The 25,729-nt window shown below is 49.6% G+C and overlaps 3 protein-coding genes across 5 annotated transcripts in view; all 3 read right to left on the bottom strand.

The window, feature by feature from the left end:
* Positions 1-2,952: 2,952 nt before the first annotated feature.
* On the bottom strand, positions 2,953-11,294 carry nlrc3 (NLR family, CARD domain containing 3). Of its 3 annotated transcripts, XM_076152183.1 has the most exons (20): positions 11,044-11,294; positions 10,210-10,314; positions 9,623-9,791; positions 9,009-9,272; positions 7,188-8,934; positions 7,024-7,110; positions 6,857-6,940; positions 6,703-6,786; positions 6,556-6,639; positions 6,381-6,464; positions 6,185-6,268; positions 5,993-6,076; positions 5,816-5,899; positions 5,619-5,702; positions 5,428-5,511; positions 5,004-5,087; positions 4,831-4,914; positions 4,643-4,726; positions 4,050-4,133; positions 2,953-3,975 (listed from the first exon to the last, which is right to left on the bottom strand). In XM_076152183.1, the coding sequence occupies exons 3-20, from the start codon at positions 9,744-9,746 to the stop codon at positions 3,885-3,887; spliced, it is 3,405 nt and encodes a 1,134-aa protein (XP_076008298.1). In that variant the 5' UTR covers positions 9,747-9,791; positions 10,210-10,314; positions 11,044-11,294; the 3' UTR covers positions 2,953-3,884. The 3 variants fall into 3 exon arrangements, with proteins under 3 accessions (XP_076008298.1, XP_076008296.1, XP_076008297.1); XM_076152181.1 differs by lacking the exon at positions 10,210-10,314 and having other exon boundaries at positions 11,044-11,293; XM_076152182.1 differs by lacking the exon at positions 11,044-11,294 and having other exon boundaries at positions 10,210-10,443.
* Positions 11,295-11,988: 694 nt separating this feature from the next.
* The window catches only part of LOC143002207 (myosin phosphatase Rho interacting protein), a 203,029-nt gene continuing 189,288 nt past the window's right edge, over positions 11,989-25,729 (bottom strand). The window contains exon 26 of the transcript XR_012963762.1: positions 11,989-12,013. The gene's annotated coding sequence lies outside the window, so the exon portion shown is untranslated. The remainder of the gene's footprint in view (positions 12,014-25,729) is intronic.
* Positions 12,196-18,529, bottom strand: LOC143002300 (uncharacterized). Its single transcript, XM_076152336.1, has 12 exons — positions 18,403-18,529; positions 16,791-17,648; positions 16,522-16,702; positions 16,274-16,413; positions 15,623-16,188; positions 15,275-15,548; positions 14,983-15,178; positions 14,711-14,895; positions 14,502-14,597; positions 14,238-14,402; positions 14,030-14,123; positions 12,196-13,593 (listed from the first exon to the last, which is right to left on the bottom strand). The coding sequence occupies exons 2-12, from the start codon at positions 17,611-17,613 to the stop codon at positions 13,530-13,532; spliced, it is 2,784 nt and encodes a 927-aa protein (XP_076008451.1). The 5' UTR covers positions 17,614-17,648; positions 18,403-18,529; the 3' UTR covers positions 12,196-13,529.

Here is a 25,729-nt window from a genome sequence, read left to right as displayed (position 1 = left end):
TGTGAATAAACAGTTAAAGTACTCCATCTTCATCACCAGATACAATCTATGTGTTAACTCCCACGTCAGTTCTCATTGCATTGTGTAAGGAGGAACCTTTGGTGCTTTGACGAGCAGCAGCAGGCAGATCAGCTTCATTCCATATTGTGTTCTGTCCATTGCTGCAGTAGAAATGGAAGAAAGGAGGAACAAGAGAACATGTCAACACTGTATTATTATCTCTATATGCTTGGAGAGAGTTACGACGTAATTGTGTCCTCTCACCACTCACAGGGTTTACAATTGAATCACTGGACGCACAAAAAGAACTCTCTTCCTCATTACAGGTGTCAATTTGAAATGTAAATTGTTATTTGCATTCTAAAAGTCCATTTGAAACCTAAACTCAGTGTGTGTGTCCTTTTTAATAGCACTCAGTCCTCCTCTGTTGACGCTCCATCGCCGCGATGAAGAGACATGTCAGGATAGTGACTAACGTGTAATTAAAGCCTGTAATTGTGACAGGAAGTCTGCGTAACTATAAGTGACGTCTCGAAGGTCTGAGTGGCCACGAGAGGACGACCCCCCGCGGCTGTGATGGTTTGGTCCCCACTATAGCTCATCCACAGAGACATGAATCAGACAGCTAATGCTATTTTTTCAACAGAAGCTCTTTGTGATGTGTAACATTGGTGAACATGTGTCAGTCAGTCAATCATTGTGCACTTTTGCCATGAGTTGTTGTCGGCAGCTCGCTCTGAAAGTTGGCTGAATTCATTCTCGGTGTGTGATAAATTGTGTCATTATTTTCACAAAGCCTGGCAGTGAGGGAAGGCGCTGCTACTTAAGGGGCAATTTTTGCAGCATTTCTTATCAGTTCAAGCTTGGGAGAGCCTGAATCCCAGCCCTGAAGAGAAAAACATGAATGTAGAAATGTCAGAGCTCAGTCAACAGCACATCACAGCTGTCCTCAGAGGTGCTGGTGCTGGTGTGACGGATCAGCCTATGAATCACAACAACCTGCTGGGATTTTGGCAGCGTGGAAGCTGCAGGGCATCATTAACTCACTCAATGTCCTGATTTTGCAGCCGGAATGCAATCAGCTTCTATTTGTGCTTCTACCATTTCCATAAAACAAATCCACTTCTCACATTTATAAATTCCAATATCCCAGGCGATGTTCAGTCTTTGCAGAGGCACATTGATACAACAATGAGGCAGGTGTGCAGAGCAGATTGGGTCAAAATTTCATATTTAGTAACATGTGGCTTAAGTGTAGTGTAGATTTGATTAAAGGTCAGAATCTGCACTTGTGGAATGTTATGAGACATTAATCATTAAATAGATGCATTTCTTTAAAGCAGCTGCTGAAAGCTTTACGTGCTAAATGAGCCACTTTCATGCGTAAAGCAGCGGCAGCGGCGGCAGCATTACGCATGGAGTTTACGCATGGCGACGCCGTTACACTGCTAAACTAACGACTTCACACGCGGCTCCGCTCACAAACACAATGAGGGGGAAAACGCTGCTGATGTCTGCGTCGAATCCCCGTACAGATCATTTAAAGGAAGAACGGAAAGTTTTTCACTTACTTACATTTCTGTGGAGCATCTCAGCTGCAACGCTGCTCGAGCTATACTGGCAAAGCGAGAGACACACACACACACACACACACACGCCTACAGGTGGAAGAGGATTGGTGGTGGAGTGTGTGTGTGTGTGTGTGTGTGCGTGTGCCTGTGCCTGTGGAGGCAGACAGGCAGACAGACAGGCTGCATTTATATCATAATTAGATAAATGTGAACCCTTTTTGCCTCTTTACACAAACAGCGACTGAGTCTTGTGCCGGGGAGGAGAGATTATAAACGTATTCCAAACACAGAGGAGCATCAAACATGTACATGATGGGTGACTTTAGAAATCAGACCAATAATCTGAAATAAAAACAAACCAAAAATCTAAATAAGGCACTTCATAAACGCTGTGAACTTAATTGCTGGTTGCTGCAGGAATCAAGGAAACGAAAGCACAAGTGGCTTCACACACACATTATCAATTTGTGAACCATTATGGAAATGAGCGCAGAAAAACAATCTGTCATAAACAATCTGTCATATCTGCTATTAAAAACAAAATGTGTTATCAAGTCAGTTAGGAGAGGTTTTGAACCCCCCACCCCCTCTCTGTTTGTCTGTCTGTCTGTCTGTCTCTCTCTCACTCTCTCTTCCTCCCTCTCGCTCTCTCTCTCTCTCTCACTCTCTCCTTCACACAAACATACACACACTCTACATGCACATTAATTGGACTCACTGCCTGTTTTGAAGATAAAGGGACAAATCAAGAAATTGCTGAATTATTTACGGACCAGTGTGTGTGTGTGTGTGTGTGTGTGTGTGTGGGAGGGGGCCCTCACACACACACACCATTCCATTAATATTCCGTGTGGCCATGACATTCCATCTTCTGTGGAAACAAACACAAGCGTCTCACACTTTAAGTGTGTGTGTTGCATATCTCTCAGCAGCTGTGAGGATTCCTCTTGTCTCTGAAAGCATCAGAGTGTGGAGATGAGAGCTGGGCTAAACCTCTCTGAGCAGCCTCAGTCTCACACCTTGGATTGGAATAATGTTGGCAGAGTGGGAGTGTGTTAATATGGACCAATCACGTCAGATTTGTTATATCGTCACATCTTCATGTCTAATTCAGATGTTTGCCATCTCACAGTTACCCTGAACAGTTCAACCAAGCCTCTATATAGATTTGTTTGCTTGTTATTGACAAACATGAAACATTTTCTCATGGCGACCCGGTGACATCCGTTGCTATGGTTACCGCTCAAAGCTTGTCGTGACATTGAGGCGTGTGAAGTTCTACAGGTGATGAATCTCAGCCTCATCTGGCAGGCGAGTGAAGTGTGTGAATGAATCCTACAAAGCCCTCCTGTTTACTTCAATGAAACAGTTTAAAGAGTGATATTATCAAGACATCTTTATTCATTTACACAGTGGCCAAACAGCACAGACAGCCTGAGTGCTGCACAGCTACACAACAACGCACAGCAGGACGCACAAATAAGAGAATAAATACGTCACACCAGGAAATTAAATATGGAAACAATTAAACAATCTTAACATCTTACAATTACAGAGAGCAGCTGCAGGATCAATGTCTCTGTTGTTCTCTAAAGCCGATCGTCTGTCACAGAAGGGATGAAGGAACATTTCCCCCTTAAATATTAAGGGGAGCTAACTTTGAGCTAACTAAATCTGCTTATTCATCATCATTCATCATCAAGTTCTTCTTCAGCGCTCCATTTGACGCGTTGAGCAGTAGGTGTGAGTGAGGAGAAATGACTGCGGCCTCCTCCTCCTGGCTGTCGGCCCCATGGGGGGGTGAAACTGTCACATTTGCGGCACAGATTACCTGAGAGGTTGCCAGTTCTGCTCCGTATGAATCATGCCTCAGTGACAAAATCAGCCAGCTGACACGACAGTAAGAATGTAACGTTAACGGGCCCTCAGAACACACACACACACACGCGCACACACGCACACACACACGCACGCGCGCACACACACACACACACACGCACACGCACACACACCCTCTTATTCTGGCTGATTGGACCTTTTCTGAGTGTGTGCAACTGTGCTTGACATTTCACAGTCGCATTCCCTAGGTGTGTGTGTGTGTGTGTGTGTGTGTGTGTGTGTGTGTGTGTGTTGCATCTGTGTTTGGTGACTCCCAGAGGTGGAACAGAACAGATGGCAGGAGATTGTTGTGAAAATGCAAACAGATGTTGAATCCATTTGTGTAAACAGACAGGAGTCACCGTATGGAGATGGGTTCTAGTGACGCAGCTCCTTAAGGACATAGATTGACAGTTCAGATACACACTTCCTGGGTCAGATGTCCACCACGCAGCCCGGCGCGTTGGCCCTTATGGCGTCAGATATGACCTTTGCCCCAGATTCTCCGACGCCATTTCCTTGCAAGCTACAGGGAAAATGTAGATTGTTGATATTTGACCTGAGGCTTACAGGGAAGTTTAAGGAAAGTAAAGAACATACTTGATGTAAGTAAGTTGATGGTTTCCTTTCAAGGCCGTCGCAATGAATATGGCTCCATCCATGCCCAGAGAGTTCTCCTGCAGGCTGCACACACACACACACACACACACACACACACACACATGTCATAACTAAGCGTCATCTTTGCAGGCAGGTTGATTGCGTACACAAGGGTCCAATCCACAGACAAACATTTTGAGAACCCTTTCTTCCTTTCTTTCTTGACCAAACTGGCATGTGTGTATCATCATACAGTCGCTATGGCAGCCATGTTGTTTCATTGCTTAGTTTGAGAAATGTTCTAATTCTGGCAGCACGTCTCTCTCTCAAAGTGACTCAGTGGCCCATTAGAGCAGCTGTTCAAAGTAATTGTGGAGCAATAATAATGGATAATAATGAAGAAATCTCATGTCACATTTGACTCCTCTGCTTATTACCTGAGATTTGATAACTATAATCAAATTACAACTAAGTAGTCTCAGTAGTCTAAGCTGAAGGAACGCAGCAGATCCACTGGTACAATAGTTCTGGATGTTTTCTCAGCTGGTGAAGAACAATTTTTGACACAAATGACGACGAGAGATTGAACTCACTTCAAGGATTTGAGGCTTCTGTTGTGTTTCAAGGCGTTGGCTAAAGCCTTGGCTCCCTGCATGCCCACAGCATTCCCACGCAGACTAACAACAACAACACACAGGGGAAACGTTCACTTGAAAACATCCCAGCAGAGGAGAAGTATTGTTTTATCATAGTGTGAAACAACAATCAGGTCTGGACTCACTCTAACGTCTGCAGGCACTGGTTGACCGTCAGCGCCTGCGCCATCGCAACGGCCCCGCTCGTGCCCACGGAGGCGCCCTGGAGACTGAAGACACCAGACACATCATCACACAGAAGCACTTTGACCCCTATCAGACCTGAATATAACGTGGTGTGTGTGTGTGTGATACGGACCACAGCGTGCGGAGAGACGCGTTTGTTTTCAGGGCTTCTGCCAGAAATATCACACCTTCATTTCCTGCAGAATTCTCCTGTAGACTAGTGAGGGGAAGACACACACACACACACACACACACACACACACACACACAATAAATGATCAACACATAACATAAACTCTGGGACAGTAATATCCTCGATGTGATTATGGATGATCACGATCAAACAGTAAGACTTTGCCCACAAGCACAGCTTCCTGTGACTGAATACATCTTTGCAATTTACCCAGGATCAATTTAATGACAGGGAATGTGATGCAGCGGCTGAAGCAACAATAAAAACAGGTGTGCGTGTGTGCGTGCGTGCGTTTGTGTGTGTGTGTGTGTGTGTGTGTGTGCGCGCGCGTGTGTGTGTGTTTGTGTGTCTGCTTGGGCCTTACTCCAGGAGCTGCAGGGTGGTGTTGGAGAGCAGAGCATGGGCCAGAGCTTTAGTGGCAGAAGACTTGATGAAATTCCACTGCAGACTAAAGAGACAGGAAGGAGGAACATGGAGTGGATTAAGCGGCCAAAGTGTTTCCATTGACATCATGGTAGTCTCTTTCTTTGTTGCAGGGACTCCAGTCTGACTTACTGCAGTGCGGTGAGGCCGTGGTTCACCTTGATGGCGCCTGCGATGGCCTGGACCCCGTCGTCGTGCAGCAAATTGGCTGTGAGGCTTGAAGAAAAAAACAGTCATCAAAATCCAGCAGCCAGTCAAGCTGTTCTGAGGGTAATGGAGTGAGAAGCCGCGTCTCGGCGGGTGTGGAGCTCATTAACCAGGACACTCACTCCAGGTTCTGCAGAGAGCTGTTCTCTCGGAGAGCGTGGGCCATGTTCTTCGCTCCTTCCACCCCGATCGAATTCTCCCGTAAGCTAATTGCACAGGAGATAGAAAAAGTCTATTTATGACTTGATGGCCAGACGAGGAATATTGCAGAAAATGGTGGCTGCGGCCGTCGTACTCACTTCAAGGAGACGAGGCCTCGGTTGAGCCGGAGAGCTTTTGTTAAGGCTGTCATCCCTCTGTTGCTAATGGAGTTACTCTGGAGGCTGAGGGGAAACACGTCACAGCATTAAAACGCAGAAACGACAAAGGTTGAGAACACAGAAAGACGCGACATGTCGAGGGGGTGTTTGTGCGCGGTGTGTGTTACTGACTGCAGTGCCAGCAGAGTGTGATTGACTGTCAAAGCCTCCGCCAGAGCCACTGTGCCTTTGTCTCCGAGCTGGTTACTACAAAGGCTGCAGGAAAGGAGAGAAGACAGCAATTTGGTTTCACAAAAAGCAGAATTATTGCATCATTGTTGCTCCTAAACAGCATGATAGCATCGATGGAGCGGTAATCAAAGGTTACATCAGGTTTGTGAGAGTCCGGTTCGCCTTCAGTGCCTCTGCTATCCGTTTGGCTCCATCCGCCCCGATAGAATTCTTCTGAAGACTGGAGAAGGAAACGTGCACAAGTGAGAGAAACACACACACAAACATAGACACACACACACAGCAACAGGTAGACGCAGTCAGCAACTCACTTCAGAGAGTCGAGCTTGCGGTTGCATTGCAGGACCTCGGCAAGAGCCCGAGCCCCTTCCTCCTCGATGGAGTTATTCTGGAAGCTGAGAGAGAAGAATCAGCAAACGCACCGAGAATAAAACAGAATCTAAAGACGGCACACTCACTTTATTGAGACCAGGACTTGGTTCATTTTCAGGGCTTCACCCAGGAAGCGAGCGCCTTTGGAGCCGATGTTGTTGTTCCTCAGGCTGGAATAAAACACACGGGGTTCAGACGCTGCAGTTAAGGCTAAGCTGTGATCACCTGTCCTGTACTCACTCCAGAGAGGTGAGGGTCCGGTTCACCAGCAGGGCTCGACTCAGGGCTTTGGCTCCTTTGTTGCTGATGGCGTTCTCTGCTAAACTATAAGGGGCGAAGGAGCGATGACACGGTGTTACGATCCTGCCCTTACATTAGGATTGACACGATATTTAATGTAACTTCACCTCATCTTCTGGATGTGGCAGTCTTTGGCACTCAGTAGGCTCCCCAGCAACTCCATGACATCATCTTTAAAGCGATTACCCTCTAATCTGAAACAGATAAAAGACCTGAATCCTTGTCCTGATTATTCTCACCTTATTCCTCTTAAACCTGAGGGGCTGCTGACCTGAGGTTGGTGCAGTACAGCAGCTGTGGCAGCAAACACTTGACATTAGAGTAGCTGAGAGAGGCAGACAGGTTGATCTCCTGGCTGCACTCTGGAGACACGTGCAGCAGGTAGCCCAGCACAACGCAGTGAGCACGAGACAACTTCCCCGCCAGGCCACCCAGCCGTAAGTCCTCCTCTACGCTCCGCAGCAGCTCGGTGTGTTGCAGCTCCTGTAAGCAATACGCCAGGTTGACGGCACGCAGGGACACCACAGGGCCCCCGCTGTCCAGGAGGCCCTGCACAAATCCTGCTGCCCATCCCTTCTGGGTTCCGTCCTCTTTCCCAAAGGCCAGCAGCCCGGCAAGAGGTTTCAATGCGGCGGGACTCAGCAAGCCTGTGAGGAAGCGCACAAACACATCCAAGTGACCGTTTTCAGCTTGTTGCGAGTGCTGCAAGGCGTTCCTGAAGTGGTTCTGGAAACCGATTTTGGGCCAAGACATGGTGCTCTCAGAGAACAGATCAAAGATGGCTCTCTTTGACGACATGTGGTAGAACGTGGCTGCCAGAAACTCCTGCAGAGACAAATGAGTGAAGCGGTACGTCGTGTAGATGAGCGACTCCTCTCGAACCAGAACTCCAACTCCCAGGCTGGTCTGGGTTAAGAGGAGATCTACTCCGTACACCCTCAGGTCCTGCTCACTGAACGTGTACTTGTGCTTGATGAGCCCATAGAACGCCAACCGACCCAGATTCCCCAGCAGTTTGCGATGCCCTCCGTGCTGCTGTTCCATCTTTACCGGCTCTCGGCCTCTCGGTTCACCCAGCTCTGCCTTCATGGAACAGAAGTAGGCGTAGAGCTCAGTGCAGGTTCTGGGGAGGTTCTCCTGCAGTCCGCTCTGCATGATGTACATCAGAGTATCCGCCACTATCCAGCAAATACTCGGCACGTAGCACATTACCATTAAAATCTTATTGGACTCTAGATGTGTCAGTATTGTACTCGCAAAGTCCTTCCCTGAGAAGTGATGCTGTAGGAAGGTCTGGATGTCCTCGGGGCTGAACCCTGGAATCTCTGTCACCCTGTCCACCAGACCTCCAGGGATGAGTGAGGCCACCCTGGGCCTGGAGGTCACCCACACCGCCACATCAGGGAGCAGGTTCCCTCGGATGATGTTAGTAAGCAAGTCATCGATGGACACTTCCTTCTTAGGGTCGGTGCAGGACGCCGCGTCAGAAAAATTTAAAGTAAAGCGGAATTCATCCAAACCGTCCAGTATGAGCAGCGTCCGACAGGAAGTGCTGAGGACCAGGCTGACGTCTGTCAGGTGAGGAAAGGCCAGCTTCACCAGCCTCTCTGCTGAAACCTTCTCCAGTGAGTTCAGCTCACAGAAGGTGAAGGGCAGCACGAAGCTCACGTCGCTGCAGATGGACCCTTGGCCCCACTGTCTGATGAAGTGTCGGACACAGCTGGTCTTGCCGATTCCAGTCACTCCAACTGTGAGCGAGACCCTTGGAGGCAAACTGACCCGGGTCAGCGGCTCCAGGAGCTTGTCCAGGTCCAGCTGTCGAAGGTGACTCCTCCTGGCTCCCCGTGTCGCCCCCACCTGCATCAGGTCGTGTTCCTTCTGCTGCAGGTCGGAGAGTCCGTCCACTAGGAGCAAAGTTCTAGAGGAGATGTTCAGCTTGGAGCAGCCCATCGGATCTTTGTCCTTGTGAAGGTCGTATCTCTGTAACAGCGCCTCTTTGTGCTCGCTCACAATCAGATCTGCAGATAAGAACAAGCCAGTTAGAATGAAGGATCGTGTCAAGGTGTTCAGTTTTGATTGCAGAGTCTCATACCGTGCTTTAAGATGAGCTGGGCCTCCTCACAGTCAGAGTTCTGGATGAAGCTCCTGAGGGCGTTGGAGCCGTCACTGTCCGTGCTGGAGACCGTGGCTGTGAGCACGTTAACCTGCGACTGCAACTGGCCTGCACCTTTGATCCGTGCCTCCTCAGCCGCACTCAGCAGATCCGCCTTCCTCAAGTGGGTCAACATCTCCTCCAGGAACCTGCCGGTCACGAAGCGCTGCAGCTGCTGCTCATGCTTGTGGACCCAGCCAGCATCTACACCACAAGAAGAGTTAGAAAGAAGTGACCTGAACGTGACCTGATGCAGCTATCGAAACGAGAAACACTTCCTTATTTAAGCATTCTTGTGTCACAAACTTTAATTTGAAGGGTTATCTATCTCTCTTTAATTAAACACGGCCGATTCCTGATTCATATCGTTCACATTCTAATAAGAGGTAATACCAGGTTGGACGCACAGGTTGTGAGGATGTCAGTAGAAATTAAGACTTATCTGCTGTAGGAATCTGCTTTACAATAGAGCTGAATATTAATGTTTGGCTCTTTTAATCAAAATGTTATCTAACTAATTCCAGTGAATAGCGACAGAAATGATGAAAACTCACCGTCCGCCTCAGTCAGGGCGGAGACGCGGCTGGACACGGACTGGAGGTCCACGTAGCAGTCGTCCTGCCATGTGATGCGTTTGCTGCGGTCCATGATAGAATCATAATGAGCCCTCCTCTCCATGGGAAAGTGGGACAACGTCTGCACATAGATGTTCCTGTTTCGTAGCTATAAGGGAAATAAATAAAGGTGAGGGCAAAGGACAGAACGGAGTAGTGTTGCCTAGCATTTCAGCAGGATAGTTCTGTTAAAGAGTAGCTGCTGTTGTCTTACTTTATGTGGGAGCAGCATTCATACAGAAAGCAGTGCAAAGTGCAATCACACAGGTTCCACCTCATGTCAAAAGCAAAAGTCTTATCTGCTTCTAACTGCTGGCAACTGTTGGCCAACCTAAACAAGCAACCAAACCGTCGACTCCTTCGTCATTGTAAACAGTTGCGCAAGCTCCACGACTCATCAAATACAGCAGGATGGAAGAGCAGCAGAGTTAAGGCCATATATAAAATAAAAATAAAATAGGCCCCAAAAGAGATCCCTGAGGAACGCCGCCCGCCAGAGCAGCAACATCAGACATGCAAACACCTACCGAGACAAGAAAAGCTCTGAGGAGAACCGATCCAAAGCAGATCCAGCGACGATCACCGACTGGTTGTCGATCTTAATGCGACGGTCTACAGCATCAAGCGCTCCTCTAATGAAGCAGAAACAACTAAACTGATCACTCTCTGCTCTCTTTCGCCTGCTTCCCAGGGGCGTTAAATAAATGTGACATGCCACATTTGAACTGTGCTGAAGGGTTTTTCGCTGAAACAAAGCGGCGAATGTCTTCCTGTGTGGTTTCTCGCTGATCACGTCAACGCTCGCGAAGGAAGCCGATATGAAACCTCAACCTCAGAAGTGCTGCAGACGGCACACCGTCTTCCGCTGGCGAGCTGGAGGACGTCAAAACACTTTTAAACATAACAAATGTCGCCGTAGTAACAGCTTGCAGCGAGTGTCAGCGGTGCCATGTGAACATCCAGCAGTGTCACGATGCAGGCAGACATGGGAACATTCATGCAGATACTAGCAGGTTAAACCGTTATACATGTGGGGGTGGAGGCCCAAGGCTAAGCCACTGTGTGTCTAAAGGAATGTGACGATGTTCAGGGAGATTACATCTAAACTTGCTATACGTTGGCGTTGATTTGCCGGGTCAACAAGTCTTTGAATAGAGCATTTGAAAAGCTCCTCAAGTGCCTCAGAAAGTGTTGACCCTGAAACGTCTGTATATTTACAATCATCTGCTGAATCACTTGAAAGCCACTTTGGGAAGATAAACACACAACATACACACACACACACACACACACACACACACACACACACACACACACACACACACAGGTAAGTCATTATGTATCAGTGAGTGATGTCAAACCTTTCAGAGGACAGAGGATCCTGCCCACGTGAGTCTCTGATGGAAGATCATATTCCCTCCTCAGTGTTTCAGTGAAAGTGTCGTAGACCTAAACTGTCGTCAGTCAGACGCTTGATGGAGTCGCCCGCTCAGGCTGCACCTCCTTCCTGTCTATCATCTGCATTTCCTGTGTTGTGGCGGTGTTGCAGGTTTTGATGCCGTGACTAAAGCGGAACGTTGAGCTTTTTTCGACTTTTTCTTCTTCTTCTTCTTCTCTTTGCACCTCTCACCTACATACACACACACACACACACACACACACACGCACACACACACACACATGAATACAGACAAACACAGATGTAAGAACTCCTGCAGAGGGTGCCGGAAAGGAAAAGGTCAAACTTATACTGTACTTACTTTATAGCACAAACCTTCCACTGTGGAGCTTTGAGTACATTCTCCTCCTCTCTGTTTAAGGAAGACCTAAACACACACACACACACACACACACACACACACCCTCACATAGATAGAACATACTGTAGAACACACAACATAGATTCTAACTAACTTCCTTACTAAATACATCTATCTGCCCACAGGACCGCGCCACTACAGCCACACACACTTCCAACCTCTCACACCCAAACACACACACATGCACCCAGACTCATGTGGCTTAAAGTGCTACCAGAGGGCACTTTAGTGGCACCACAGCTTGAGAACCACAGGTATAGATGCTCCTGTCATCAGATAATAGATGATAAATGAGATAAATTGCCATAATTAGGGCAGAATTCAAGGATTGTGCAAACACAGATGTTCATGTATTGCAGAGAGAGAGTAGAGCTTCTTCTCCTCTTACTGCACAACACTGACGCCCCCACATTCCTACACAAGGCCAACAAAATGGATAAAACATCTCTGGAGAAAAGCTATTTCTTGAGCCCACAAGAACACACACACACACGCACACGCACGCACACAACTGGAGATACATAGACATGAATGTATCTCATCTAATGTATTTGAATATGAACATGCAGGCGCTGAGATGCGTCCAGATGTGCTGGATTCAAATCGACAAACATATCTCTGCTATGAAAAAATACCAGAGATCCAAACAAATCAGCTCGTTTGCGTTACACACAACATTTCACACGCATGATGTCGTTTTCAACAGAGCCATTTATTTATATCCACTAAATCTCAGACTTTACACAGGTTTGCATTGGGGTTGGACACAGTGAGGTTGAACATGTGGATACAGTGACTGATTATTTTGTCTGAGAGGGGGAAAAACGTCACTCGGATGTGATTTGGCAGAAAGGTTTTGCACGCTTTAGAAAGGGGAAGTGGGGAAGAGAAACTCCCCTCTGCTGAGAAACAGAAAGCGGTGAGACGGCAATACAAGCAGAGAGATGAAGTCATTTAAACACAAAGGTTACAAAGGTTACTCCACATTCAGGTTCTTTTTCCCCCTTTTAAAAAGCCTTAAAGGTTTAATCAAAATCTGCTTCTCTTCATCATCTTTTCTATTCATTTCTACAGATTTGTGGGCCCCTGAGAATACAAACTGTGTATTCAGAGTATTTACATATGGCTGCATGAGAGATGGCTGTGCTTTCCCTCTAATACTTAAGGCGTCACCTAAGAGAAACTAAAGGCACATTAGAGGTTCAGGAGCCATTAAAGACACTTGGAATAAAGAAAATATGTCTCCGTTCTAAACTTAGCTACTCTTCATCAGCCGAGCCGCTCGTGTCCTTTTCTAATTTCTGATAAAAAAATGTAAACATTTCGCTTTAATTCAGCAAAAAAGTGGTTACAGACACTCGTCACAAGTTAGCTACACACACACACGCACACACACACACGCACACACATGCACACACACACACACACAGGCATCAAATTAGATAAACACTTTCACAGTTAAAACACAATCGAGTGCTTGGGAGGACTCGAACCTGACATGGACGCAGCAGGACAAAAAAAGCAGGAAGTCACACACACACAGCTGGGACAGATGTTACAGGCTGTTTACAGGCTGTTTACAGGCTGTTTGTTGGTAAACATCTGTGCAACACCAGCTGGAAATGGGAGAAGAAGCATTTAATGGACAAAACTTCCTGCGCCATCATTAAAAATCTCATAAACACGAAGTCCAAGCGGCATTTATGCCAGAGAAATGAGTGAACACATCCCTTTGCTCTTCATCCTAATCGTGTCAAAGTAGTACTCAGCACACACACATTTTTTTTTTTTTTTTACAATTACAAATAAAATGTTACTATGTTTTCCTTCTTCACATCACAGGCCGCCGCTCGCTGACATGTGATGTGTGGTGGCGGCCATGGAACGTCACATGTCACACACGCTGCAGGATGCGAGCCAGCGGCCTGCAGAGGGGAGGAGCTGGAACCCTGACCCTGCCCACCCCGCCTGCCCCCTGCCTCTCTCAGCCTCTCCAGTGCCACACCGGGTGTGACTCCGGGCCTGGATCACAGGTCTGAGAGTCCCTCTGCGTGTTCGTTCAGCTCCATGGTGTAGTAATCCAGAGGGCGCCTGAGGAACAAACAAGAGTCAAACACGGGTCAACGCCAACATACAGACAGATTAAAGTACAGCTTAGTGTTGTGGTGTTTCATTTGGTGATGAAGGCCCATCAGCAGTTTGTTAAGTTAAAAGCATGGAGATGTGTGTATCAGTCCATTTATGCAGCAGGAAGTTAAGTTGCAAACTGAAAATTCCGTTAAAATCCCATCAACACTAACAGGGGGAAACATTCTGCCAAAATGTGGAGGAAATACAGAAAAGCTCTCATACGCTGCCATCTAGCGGCCGCTCTGAGGAAGTGCAGTCCATTTTACTCACAAACTAAATCCATGAATTATGATAAAATTAATAGAAAATAAATAAATATAACTAAATTAAAATACATTTCAACATTTAGACCAGTCTTGTGTTGATTTAATAATAGAAAATAATGTTGACTCCTTACCTTCTCCTGTAGAAATATGTAAAAACAGCAGCGGCCAACGCCAACAGGAGGAGCACAGTGACCACCAGGCCGATCTGCAGGCCCAGAGCGGAGGCTGGGAGGAGGAGGAACATCACAGCTCAGTGTGTGTGTGTGTGTGTGTGTGTGTGTGTTCACAAATCACAAAAGGACCCACGAGTCATCTTAACGCCTGGTGTTCCGTTCTTACCTGTGCTCATGTGTCGGTCGGTGGTTGGCGAGGAGCAGGAGTCTCCACGTGCGGGGGACGGGTGCATGTGGGACGTCTGGACGATGAGGGCCTTTTGGTGCGCAGACAGGGCCTGGATGTTTCCCCACACTCGCAGCCACCCGGACACACAGGAGAAGTTGGCTCCTTAAACACACACACACACAAGTATACAGTGGTTTTAGAGGAACCATATGTAATGTCGACGAGGGAAATAGGGAGAATATGTGAAGGATTGCGTCTCACCCTGCAGGTAGAGAGCAGAGATGCCACAGTGACACCGCTGCTCCAGGTACTCGGCCACCTCAGCCACCTTCTTCCCCTGGATCAGAGCGCTGCAATCTGACGCACAAACACAAAAACACATCCACTTAACTTCAGCTGCCAGTGTCTGACATCAAACTATTGTTTCGTCAAGTACAAAACTCCAATTAAGTCTTGCGGTCATGACTCACTTCCCGCCTGCTCTTGCCGGTCCTTGGCCAGGGGTCCCAGGCAGAGGTCGATGTGGCTGGAGAAGGCGGGGCTGGGGCAGAGGTTGGAGCGGTGAGGCGTCGGGGAGGAGCTAGTCCAGGAAGACGGACTCCTCACCTCGCAGCAGGAGCAGCGACTGAGGGACACCGGGCCGTCCTGCACCGACCTGAAGACGTGAGAATATTAGGAGAATAATCCAAAGAATCACAGCTCAATGAGGATTTAATGCCACAGAAGCATCGTGTGTGTTTACCTGAGAGCTGGGATCACCTGTCTCCCTCTAGTGGCCGAGAGAGAGGAGAGCAACCGCTGATTCTCACTGAACACCAGCGCGTCTCTGAGGCTGGAGTTGGTCAGGGCCGTGCCGGCTCTGCAGGCGCTGAAGAGGTCATAGCACAGAACCACGGCGCCCCGAGCGGGCATGGCCACGCCCTCTAGGAAAGTCTGATCTAAGCAGAGGAGAGAGGAGGGTGAAGCAGCATGAGAAGGAGAGAGAGGAGGCGGGAGGAGGTCACTGAGGTAAAGGAGATCTCCGTCGCCCTCACCTGCTCCTGTGACATTCCCGACGATGTAAAATCCATCCTGGTTGACGGATCCTTTCAGAGGCAGGGCCATGACGGTGCCGCTGCGTTCCTCTTCGAACACGGTGAGGACCAGGCCCCTCAGCGACGTCATGGGTGGCCCCCGCAGCTCCACAAAGGCTCTCTGCTGGCTGTGATTGGTCCAGCGCCCGCTCGCCACCTCGCTGATCACCACACCCTCGGGGGCCGGAGGCGGGCGCGGGCAGCTGTTCTCCCTCAGCGGTGTGGGCGGAGCCACCTGTACGGATAAACACATTGAAGTTAGACAAAACCGGCTTCTAAGCGCTAACGTGCGGCGGTGATTCCACTCACAGAGAACGCAGACAGGTCAGCGGGGTAAAGACCGCCGCAGCGGCTGAGGGCCTCATCGCCCGGCAGGACCTCAGCATCCTCCAGCAGGGGGAGCTGTCCCGGGGTCAGAGCGTCACTCAGCACCTGCGCCTCCTTATCCGACCCCCTCTGTCTGTACACCACGGCGTCCAGCAGGCCGCGGGTCGGGACGCCCCTCTGCATGGCCGACGGCGGGCCCAGGGGGCTGCGGTATATCGCCACGGCGTCCGGCCCGTTCTGGATGGTGTTGGGGGGCAGGCGCAGCGACGGCGCCGGCACCAACCTGTCGCTGCCCAACAGGAAGTAGCCCCTGGAGGTGGTGAAGTGTCCGCTGAGGCTGATCTCTCTGTACGGCCGGTTGTTGTGAGCGCTGAACAGCAGCAGCCAGACGCCCTGCAGGGAGACGCGGCGGCCAGACGGGTGCCACAGCTCGATGTACTCGCCGTCCTCGGCTGCACCGGGCGAATCCGTGTTCAGCTCGTTGATCAGGAAGTCGCTGTTACCCCAGGGTGGGAGGTGAGGCGGAGCGTCCGTCCCTCCTGGCGTCACTGAGACCAAACACAGAGAAGAAGAAACCGACATGAAGCAGCTGGAGACAGGATGTGGACTCTGTGCCTGGAGGCCGGTACTCACCGATGGTGTGAGGGCAGATCTTTGGCCAGGGGCACTGGTTGGGTTGCCCGGGGGTTTGCGGGGCCTCCCAGAAGACACCTGGGTCTCTGGACCAGGTCGCCACGCCACAGCGGCTCAGATAGAAGCCTCCTTCTCTCAAACTGACAGGAAGAGAAGAGAACGACGTGAAACAGAGGAACAACAACACACAAAGACCTCTGCAGCCGTCTGTCCTGCTCTGTGTGTCTCATGTCGGGCGGCGGTGCTACCTGTTGCTGAGCTGGTAGGGCTGCCTGCCAGGGATCAGGGTCTCGGTGAGGTTGGCACTCGGCGTCCTCCCCGGTCCGGCGAACACGAAGGCGTCCAGAGGCTGCAGCTGGCTGAGCCGACTGCCCACCGGGAAATCTGCCGCCCTGCCGCTGTAGACGGCCACGGCTCCACACTCGTCTCCTGATCAACGAGGAGAAGAAGACAACCGATCAGTGAAGCAGAAGGGGGCGGAGCCGGAGCGAGCGTGACCCCCCTGAGGCGCACTGACCTTTCATGAAGGTCTTCTCTATGGTGATGGACACCATGCCGGTCCTGGAGGTGTCCACGTCCACGCTCACGCTGACCCGGTCCGTCCTCCCGTCCACCACCACCAGGACCAGGGGGCCGGCGGCGGGGGCCTCCGACAGCTCCACGAAGCCGTCCACCTGCCCTCCGCCCAGCTTCAGCTCCGTGATGAGGGGGGCAGTGGCGGGCGAGGCGGGCGGGGTGCAGTTGTTCCTCTGACCCGGCGAGGGCAGAGACACCTGGGAGCCCCAGCGGTCCTCAGACAGCAGACACCTCTCGATGGACTCGTCTCCCTCGTGGAAGCCTTCGTCCTCCACGAAGGCCGCCTCCCCCGGGGTCAGGATCTCAGCCAGGACCTCTGCGCCCGTGGAGCGGCGGGTCACGTACACCACGGCGTCCACCAGCCCGATGGCGGTGGCGTTCATCTTCTCGCTGTAGCGGGAGGCGGACGTGCGGTACAGAGCGATGGCGTCCGGGCCGTTCTGGACGGTGTTGGGCGGTAGGTGGATGGCGGGCTTGGGCAGCATGTCCACAGAACCCACCAGGAAGAAGCCCCTGTCGTCTGTGCTGTGGCCTTTAAGGTCCAGCACTTTGTACGGGACGTTTCCGTTCCCGTTATAGAACACCAGCGTGTGTCCGTCCAGAGAGGCTCGCTGACCGCTGGTGTGATACAACTCCACAAACTCTGTGGTGTCCAACTTGGGGTTGTCGGCGTTGATCTCGCTGATGATCAAGCAGGAGTCGCCCCTGACGACCAGCAGCAGAGACGAGAGCAAACAGGCCGCACGGGCAAAAGTGACCTCCATGACTCAGCTGCTCCTCATGGAGACGCAGGAGGCTTCTGAGGAAAGGAGGGAAGGAGGAAAGTGAACACGTCGGCCACCAGAAGAACAAGACACACACACACACACACACACACTCACAAAGCAACAATGGCAGTAGTAACAGTTGTTTTACTCGCAGGATAACAAACTGGTGATTACTCAGCAACAAGTGCAAGCCTCAGATCGCATCTCCTGCCTGCACACACACACACACACACACACACACACACACACACACACACACAGAGAGAGAGGGGAATGAAAGAGGCTTTATGAGTCTGCATGAGTTCCATGTTTTGTCCGCGGTGACACGGAGCATGACGGGTCTGCTGCATGAGTCATGACATGTTGCGAAATGCCACTCCGGCTTCGGCCTTGGCGGCGGAACTTTAACGAAACGATGCAACGCGTTTATGTGCGCGAATATCCAGCCGTTATTAGTTCAATCGAAGTCTAGTTCGGTCCCCGGATCATCTGAATTCATCTCAGCCGTGATGTTGGTGTGTGTGTGTGTGTGTGTGTGTGTGTGTGGATGTTGCGATGCAGCTACACGCAAATCGATCGCTTTTTCTGGAAACTAAAGCCAATTTAGCGACAGAATGATGCGTTTTAGGATCTAAAGATGAGTTTGTGAAGTTAAAATTGCGGCCCGGATCTCATCTTCCGCCGCAGTTATTCCGGTCACGGTTCGGCGCTGCGTGGAGGAGAAAAGCCCGTTAATCCGCCTCCAAACGCGGGCGATCAGAGGCACAAAAAGCGGGTGAGACTTACCGGGGTTCCTCGGTCCTCGTCGGCCGGGTGAGAGGAGCGCAGAGCCGCGGGCAGCGTCGGTATGATGTCGGTAAAGTTACTTCTGCGCCCTCCGCCGCTCCCTTCATTCACAAAGCAGCACTTTCTCCCCCCGGAGTGTGGGGGCGGCCAGACTGGCTGAGGGGGATGATGATGCTCCTCTTCCTCCCCTCCGCACACACACACACGCACGCACGCACACACACACAGCACAAACCACGTAAACACCCAAATGAAGCCACTAAACAGCAGATTCTCGCACATTTCCAAGATACAGAATGCAACATTTAAAACATCTTTATATTCTTGACAACCCTGCAAATATTTAATGGGTTAATTTCTTCACTTTATGTTGAATCCTGGTCTCTCAATCCAGATCAGGATTTCAGGATTTTCAGGTCATTTACATGCAAACCAGGTCACTGAGTGAAGTTCAGTCAGATACAAATTTGTTCCCGTTGCCTCATAAAATGCTTTTCTATGACATTTGACCCTGAAACATCTGCATTTTCAATGAATGAACCCAGGGAGAACTTGAATCTTAAGGTCAGACCACCAACAATGGGGACCCCCCAAGACCTGTGACCCCCATTCTGCTGTGGATGCCATGAAGTCAAACACTTAGTTCCTATTTTAATTCTCCTTTCCACTGAGTTTGCCATTTATTTTATATTTAAAGACTCTATTGAGGAAGTGAGGAGTGGCTCATGCATTTTCATGGTTAAAAGGAACCCAAACTTACAGTGACATCGTCAAGAAATGATGTCTGACACACTGGACAGGACCTTCTAAAGATCAATCAATACAGCATGTTGGACTCTGACTGACTGCTTGGGTTAATTAGGGAGTTAATTGATTGTGTTTCCTACAGATGGTTCTCACCCTGAGGGCCCTGATGTACGACTCTCCTGGGAGTTTGCAGGAATGTGTAGCAAACCGTTCAATATTCTCCACGCCGAAGCCAAGAACAAGGTTAAGGTGGCAGCGTTAGTGTTTCGTTGCCCTCAGAGCTTTCTGTGGAAACGCTTCTTCACTTTAAACCTTTGGCTGCGATTGCGTTTGTATGAGTCAGAAGGCTCAAAGTTTCATTTCAGGTCTCTGTGTGTGTGTGTGTGTGTGTGTGTGTGTGTGTGTGTGTGTGTGTGTGTGTGTGTGTGACATCGCCGCCTCATGACTGGACAGCGGTCAGGAAATTCACAGAATGTAGAAGGTGAATTTTGACTCAAACAGAGAGTTAGTAATGGAAAGGGAGGAAGAGTCAGTTGTGAGTTGCCAAATAGAGGGAAGTGAGAATGTTGCGCTCACACTTGGGCCTGAATGCAAAGGTCGGCTTGACGTCTCAGACAGACGGCTCACAGGACAGATGAGATGGTGTTCACATCTTTATGTTTGAGGCGATACCTGATTCTGGTTCCCTATTTTGTGCTTGTGTGTATTTATGGTGTGACCTCATCCTGTCTGGACTCATCACTGATGTCCTACAAGCACCAACGCTTCCACTGGAGAGATACTGGGCTCAGATCCACGACTGAGACGTTTGATCACAACCTGCCTGAGAACCCTACGATGGCTTCAAACCAAACTACACAATCCTCCACATGTTCATCTACATCTGCATCACAATACACACACTCATGCCAAAATTATTGCTCTAGCTTTCCAGTCACTCTGGTGAGGAAGTGAGATGGTGTCTAATTCGTTTTCAGGGTTTTGAAGAAGTCCAAACTGACATTACAAACCTCCAAAAAGGAACTGAAAACACTTTAAAATGCGGTTTGTCAATACTAGAAATGTATTAACGTCACTATGACTGTGCAATGTAATCATAAACAACCGTACTAACTACTTGTTGACTTGTTTTTGGCAATTAACGCCATCACACTTTTAAGATGCAGTACCAATTTAAACCACAAGATGGCCCCGTAAGCTAAGTAATGAGCTGAAGCACAACATGACAGCCTTCTGTAGCAGAGAGAGGCCTGGAGGACAAACTAGACTTGGGAGAATAATGAATACAGACTCTGCGTGTAATATGAATCTGGATCTGATGAAATGCAGGAGAATACTGGAAGGTAAAAGTGTAAACGGTGCATCATCTTAGTTTCAGTCCACCGGTTCAGGATTCAGCTTGTGAGACTTCTAATTAGCACTTCACCTTCACCGCACTAAGCTGACAGACTGGGGAGGGGGGGGAGGAGGAGCACAACTGGAAGTGTCTCTCACACACACACACACACACACACACACACACTGACTGTGATTCCATTGTGTTGCTGCCAAATTTAAATTAAACTGTCAACTGGGGGAAAATGACCGATAACCAAAGTTCCCTGAGGTGAAACGAGACGATTCTGACTCGAGTCTGCCTGTACAGTGAGGCGACCCTCTGATAACCTGCCCACCTGTGTGTGTGCGTGTGTGTTTGGCTGAGGGGATGGACTTTGACGGAAAAAGGTCAGTGTAAATGTTAATGATGCCCAGAGAGTTTGGGAGCTTCCTGCGGCGGCGGCGGCGGCGGCGAGCGTGCAGGAACACTGAGTGTCTCCATCGACTTTCTGTCCCAGGTCAAAGCACCGTCCACAAGTTAGATCTCATAATTGTGGCTGGATGGCTCTGATGACTCACTGCTGCTGTTAAACCCGATACTTGTTCCACTCTGATGATATGGAAAGATTGAGTGCTCAGCGTGAAAAAGGAGATCGGGTCTAATTACCTTGAGAATGTAATATAGAGCATCCATCCGCTCTAATCCTGGTTAGAGTGAACTGGGAAACCACGGGGCCGACCCAGAATCCTGCTAACCTGGCCTGGGAGCCCCTATAGGAACAGGAACTGTAGGACTTTGATGTATGGCTGTATGTATGGATGGATATGAAGGGATTGTAATACATAATTCAATCCAGGCTGGTGTTCCCGGTGACATATTGGAATGTCACAGGAAAGAAAGCAGACATCAATCCACCCGACAGGCCGGTCCACAGCGTTTGATGCAAATCTGCTGCGTTTCGCTTCTGGACTCGCTGTTCTTGGTTGGCCGGCCCCCGTATCGTTTAACAGGAAAAGACAGAGGCCGCTCAGATCTGCGTGCCAGCGGTGCAAGAATGCATCCCGCCCTGCATAATTGAACAGGATGTAGGAGACAAACGCTGGCTGTCATGTGACCGGGGTTTGATGGGGTTTAGATCGTGACAGACAGTCGGACGTGAGAGCCGAGCCGTTTGGGATGATGAGATGAGTTTCTGCCCCAGGGTGAACAGGCATACAGACACACACACACACACAGACACACACACAGGAGCAGGTGGTGGTAAAACAGTGCGGGTGAAGACATTAAAGTGCAGATTCATCAACCTCGGGGGGGTTTGCTCTTTTCAGTTCTCCGTCCTGCTTACATCTCGTCTAGACATCGCTGCTAAGAGCTCCTCCAAATGTTTCAGGAATCAAATTAGCAACATTTCCATTAAGATCTAGTTTCGTGGCTGCTGAAGAAGTTGGCAGGTAGCGCTTGTCTGAGCTGGTGGGCCGTGTGGAGCACTATTTAGCAGGTGGGAGAGTAAACTTCTTGGTGCTGAAGACGACAAATGTGAAGTTGCAGAGAGTCCTGGATGTGATGATCTTAATTCAACCTTACATTAGAAGGCATACACCTCTCTCTCACACACACACACGCACGCACACACACACACACACACACACACACACACACACACACAGTTGTTTTTGCATGCTGCCCGGCGCTGCACGTTTCCCCGGTGAGCCTTAAGCCAATTTTTCACCTCATTAGCCTGGACGGAGAGAAGAAGTGGGCCAGTTTGAGGACAGAGAAGGTTTGTGTGTGTGAGTGTGTGTGTGTGTGTGCGTATGTGTGTGGGTGTTAACAAAGACAGCGCGAGGCCGTGTGAACTGGAGTGTTTGTACAAACGATGACAACGTGGTAAGAAAGTGCAGCAATGTGTGTGTGTGTGTGTGTGTGAGTGTGTGTGTTTAAATTGTATGCGTTGACGTGCACGTGTGCGGCCTGATGCCAGGGTTTGACATTGATAAATGCTCTGGTAAGGTCTGTGTTCTCTCTCTCTCTCTCTCTCTCACACACACACACACACACACACACACACACGCTCAGGCACAGACGAAGCTTTCTCCTCCTTCTCTTTTTTCACCACAGCACCTAATGAACCTCATCAGCATGCAGCGCACAACAGCAGCTCGCTCAATCCAATCACGTGAGTTTACCCTATAAAGCGTGTGTGTGTGTGTGTGTGTGTGGAGGTAGGTACGTGTGTGTGTGTGTGTGTGTGATGTAGAGAGACAGCCAGGGAGATTCCCCTTTGTGTTCCCCAAGGTCATGCTAAAGGACTCACAAACAGATCGTAGACAGGAGACGGCAGCAGCTCGTCTCCGGTCGTGTCGAGCTCATGGAGGTTAAAAGCAGCAAATGGAGGAGGAGTCTGCCTGTAGCCCAGCAGATGTTTGCTGGATTATTGATCTGAGTGGTGCTTCACCGCGCCACCCTCTCCCTCTCAGCCTCCATCCTAAGCTTGTTATGATGATGTCCACTCGCACCACTGAACGCTCCGCGCCATCATCCCAGGGATCAGCCGCCAAAGGGTTAATTGATGCGAGGGGATAAGAGGTGCGAGAACGCCAGAGCTCGGGGCCGCAAAGTAGACTTCTCCGGGAGAGATCGAGCGCATGTTTGACACCCGGTTCCCATGGCAACTGGCAACTGTGCTGTACCTGACCTACATATGTGTTGTATGGACACAAACGCGTGTGAAGCATCTGCTACTGTGGCGCCGCACACCGGGCTGTGAGGACACAAAGGGACGAGGAGACTAGAGACAGACTGGAGACAGACTGGGGACAGACTAGAGACAGACTGGAGACAGACTGGGGACAGACTGGAGACAGACTGGAGACAGACTGGGGACAGACTGGGGACAGACTAGAGACAGACTGGAGACAGACCGGAGACTGGAGACTGCAGACAGCGACCCCCGTCGGGCCTCCATACATTTACATACATGTAGTGATGTCATACAGAGGGACACTTTGACGGATAAACCCCCTCGTGTGTGTGTGTGTGTGTGTGTGTGTGTGTGTGTGTGCTGTTAAATAATGACAAAACACAGAAAGAAGAGAATGAACAACGAGACAAACCAAGGTCAGGATGTCACACAGGGGTTCTCAACCTGTGTGCCAGAGACCAAATCATCTATTAAACTATTTTATTTATTTTCCAGCATTTTCTTCCCTTTCTTTCTTCATTATCTCCGCTGTCATCACAAAGTAGCTGTTCACTTTCTGCTCCTTCTTCTTCTTCTTCTTCTTCTTCTTCTTCTTCTTCTTCTTCTTCTTCTTCTTCTTCTTCTTCTTCTCCCGTGTTTGGTCGATACGACACAGACAGGGCAAGGGGACAGCGCTCCCCTGTGAGGCATGCTGGGTAATAAATCTAATTCCTGTCTGCAGCCGGCCCATGGGGAACGCTCTGGCCCACTTTTCAACCTAGACAAATATATCTGCAAAATGGAAGAAAGTGGGACAAAAAAGTGGTAGAGGGACGCACCTGAACACACACCTGAACACACACACAGTAACAGAGTGAAGACTGGAAAGAAGTATAAACACAACATAACATAATGAGAAGCAGATAAAGCTTTTCTGCCTTGGTGGAGGTATGTGATCGAACGCTGCTTCCACTTATGCTGTCGTTGTTGTTGTTGTTGTTGTTGTTTAAGATGACATCACCTGCGTACATCTGCAGTTTGAGTGGATTGAGTTCTCCATCATGATTCATCATCATCATCCTCAGCTTCCCGTACACAGAGAGTCGTTCAATAAAAGAACGGCCCCAACCTGAAATGTCAGCCAGTGTTCCATCCTGACTCACTTCCTGTTCAAAAAAAGGGAAAATAGCTGATGATCTCTCTGCCGGTGTGACGGAGGCCGATATCTCCCCCTCGCCTGAACGCACCTGAGCGTCAGAGAGTCAGAAACTCAGAGGGAAAAGTTTCTGTTCCTCATCTGGAGGACAGAATTGGAGAATTGTCTCTGAGGACAGACAGAGGACAGAGATCAGGTCCGTAAGCAGCCTCTTGCGGGCCGTTACGCGTCTCTGTCCTTACAGGGTCGGGCGCCGACTGTGACAGTGGCATCGCCGTTTGCTTTGTGAAGTAGAAGAACAACATAAGATCACATCAACATCTACGCTCCTTCATCTTCCTCTATGCTGCATTATGTTCCAAAGCTCCTTCTGTGTCATTTTAAAAACAAATATTCAAACTTCTCCTCTCACGTCCCTTCTCTGCGGTCCACAGGAGACATGAAGGCCAGACTGACGCACGCTGACTCACTGTGCGAGCGAGCGAGGAGCCGCGCCGTAGCCTTGAAAGGCTTCTCTCCTCTCTTTCATCTCTCCCATTCGCAAAAAAACCAGCGCTTTATATTTGACTCCTTCGTCGGCGATGAAGGCTTTATTATTAAAAACCTGATGAAGCTGCTTCCCTGCCTTTTTCCGTGAGGCAGAGCCGCGTGTGCGTTTAGACTGGGAGCTTGCGGGGAGGGCGAGGGCGAGAGCCGGTCGACTCGGCGGCCCAGATGAATCACATCACATCACAACGTCTCCTTTCCTTCCTCCGCGCCCGCCGTCACATTGTTTTCCCTCCCCGCCGCGCGCCGTCACGCTGAGATGTTTTGACAGTTTGACACGCCGCACTCCATCTCGCTTGCATGTGTATTTTTGTCAATAGATACCAGTGGTCTGGAGTGTTACCCTGCATGCCTAAACAGAGGATTTGTAAAGGAATCCACACACAAACACACGTAAACAGATGTCACACACTCATTCTCCCTCTGTCGTTTTTCCACGCATCACCGTTTCTGATGGGAGAATCCAGTTAAGCCTCCTTATCTCCTGCAGTAATTACTGTTTGTTTCCGCTCAAACTCACTCCCACCATCGCAAGACGACGCAATCCTTTCAACCTTTATGAAGTCGTCGCTCTCTGCTATCTGTCGCTCACAGACTTTGGTACATTTGCTGGAATATTTCACAGGAAATCTAAATCCCAAAAGTTGAAAGTCTCTGGAATCCAATTCACGATAGAACTCTGTGGAAGCCTGCGTGTGGCACCATGACAGTGCGCTCCTGACAAATGGACTCCGGGTGAAATCGTCTTTCAGCTTCCCTCCAAACTTCCTCCTCCTTCTAAATGATTCCATGAAGCTTTCTGCAGCAGCGTTCCCGTCACACTGTTACCGCCTATGGGCTGCAGTCGCTTAGCGGGAATGAATCGATGACAGGAGGCCCT

This window comes from Genypterus blacodes, unplaced genomic scaffold (genome assembly GCF_046128005.1).
Source record: "Genypterus blacodes isolate CSIRO-AG114 ecotype Tasmania unplaced genomic scaffold, CSIRO-AGI_Gbla_v1 ptg000055l_1, whole genome shotgun sequence".
NCBI classification, from domain to species: Eukaryota; Metazoa; Chordata; class Actinopteri; order Ophidiiformes; family Ophidiidae; genus Genypterus; species Genypterus blacodes.
The sequence above is the reverse complement of the archived record's forward strand: the minus strand, read 5'-3'. Positions and strand labels throughout refer to the sequence as shown.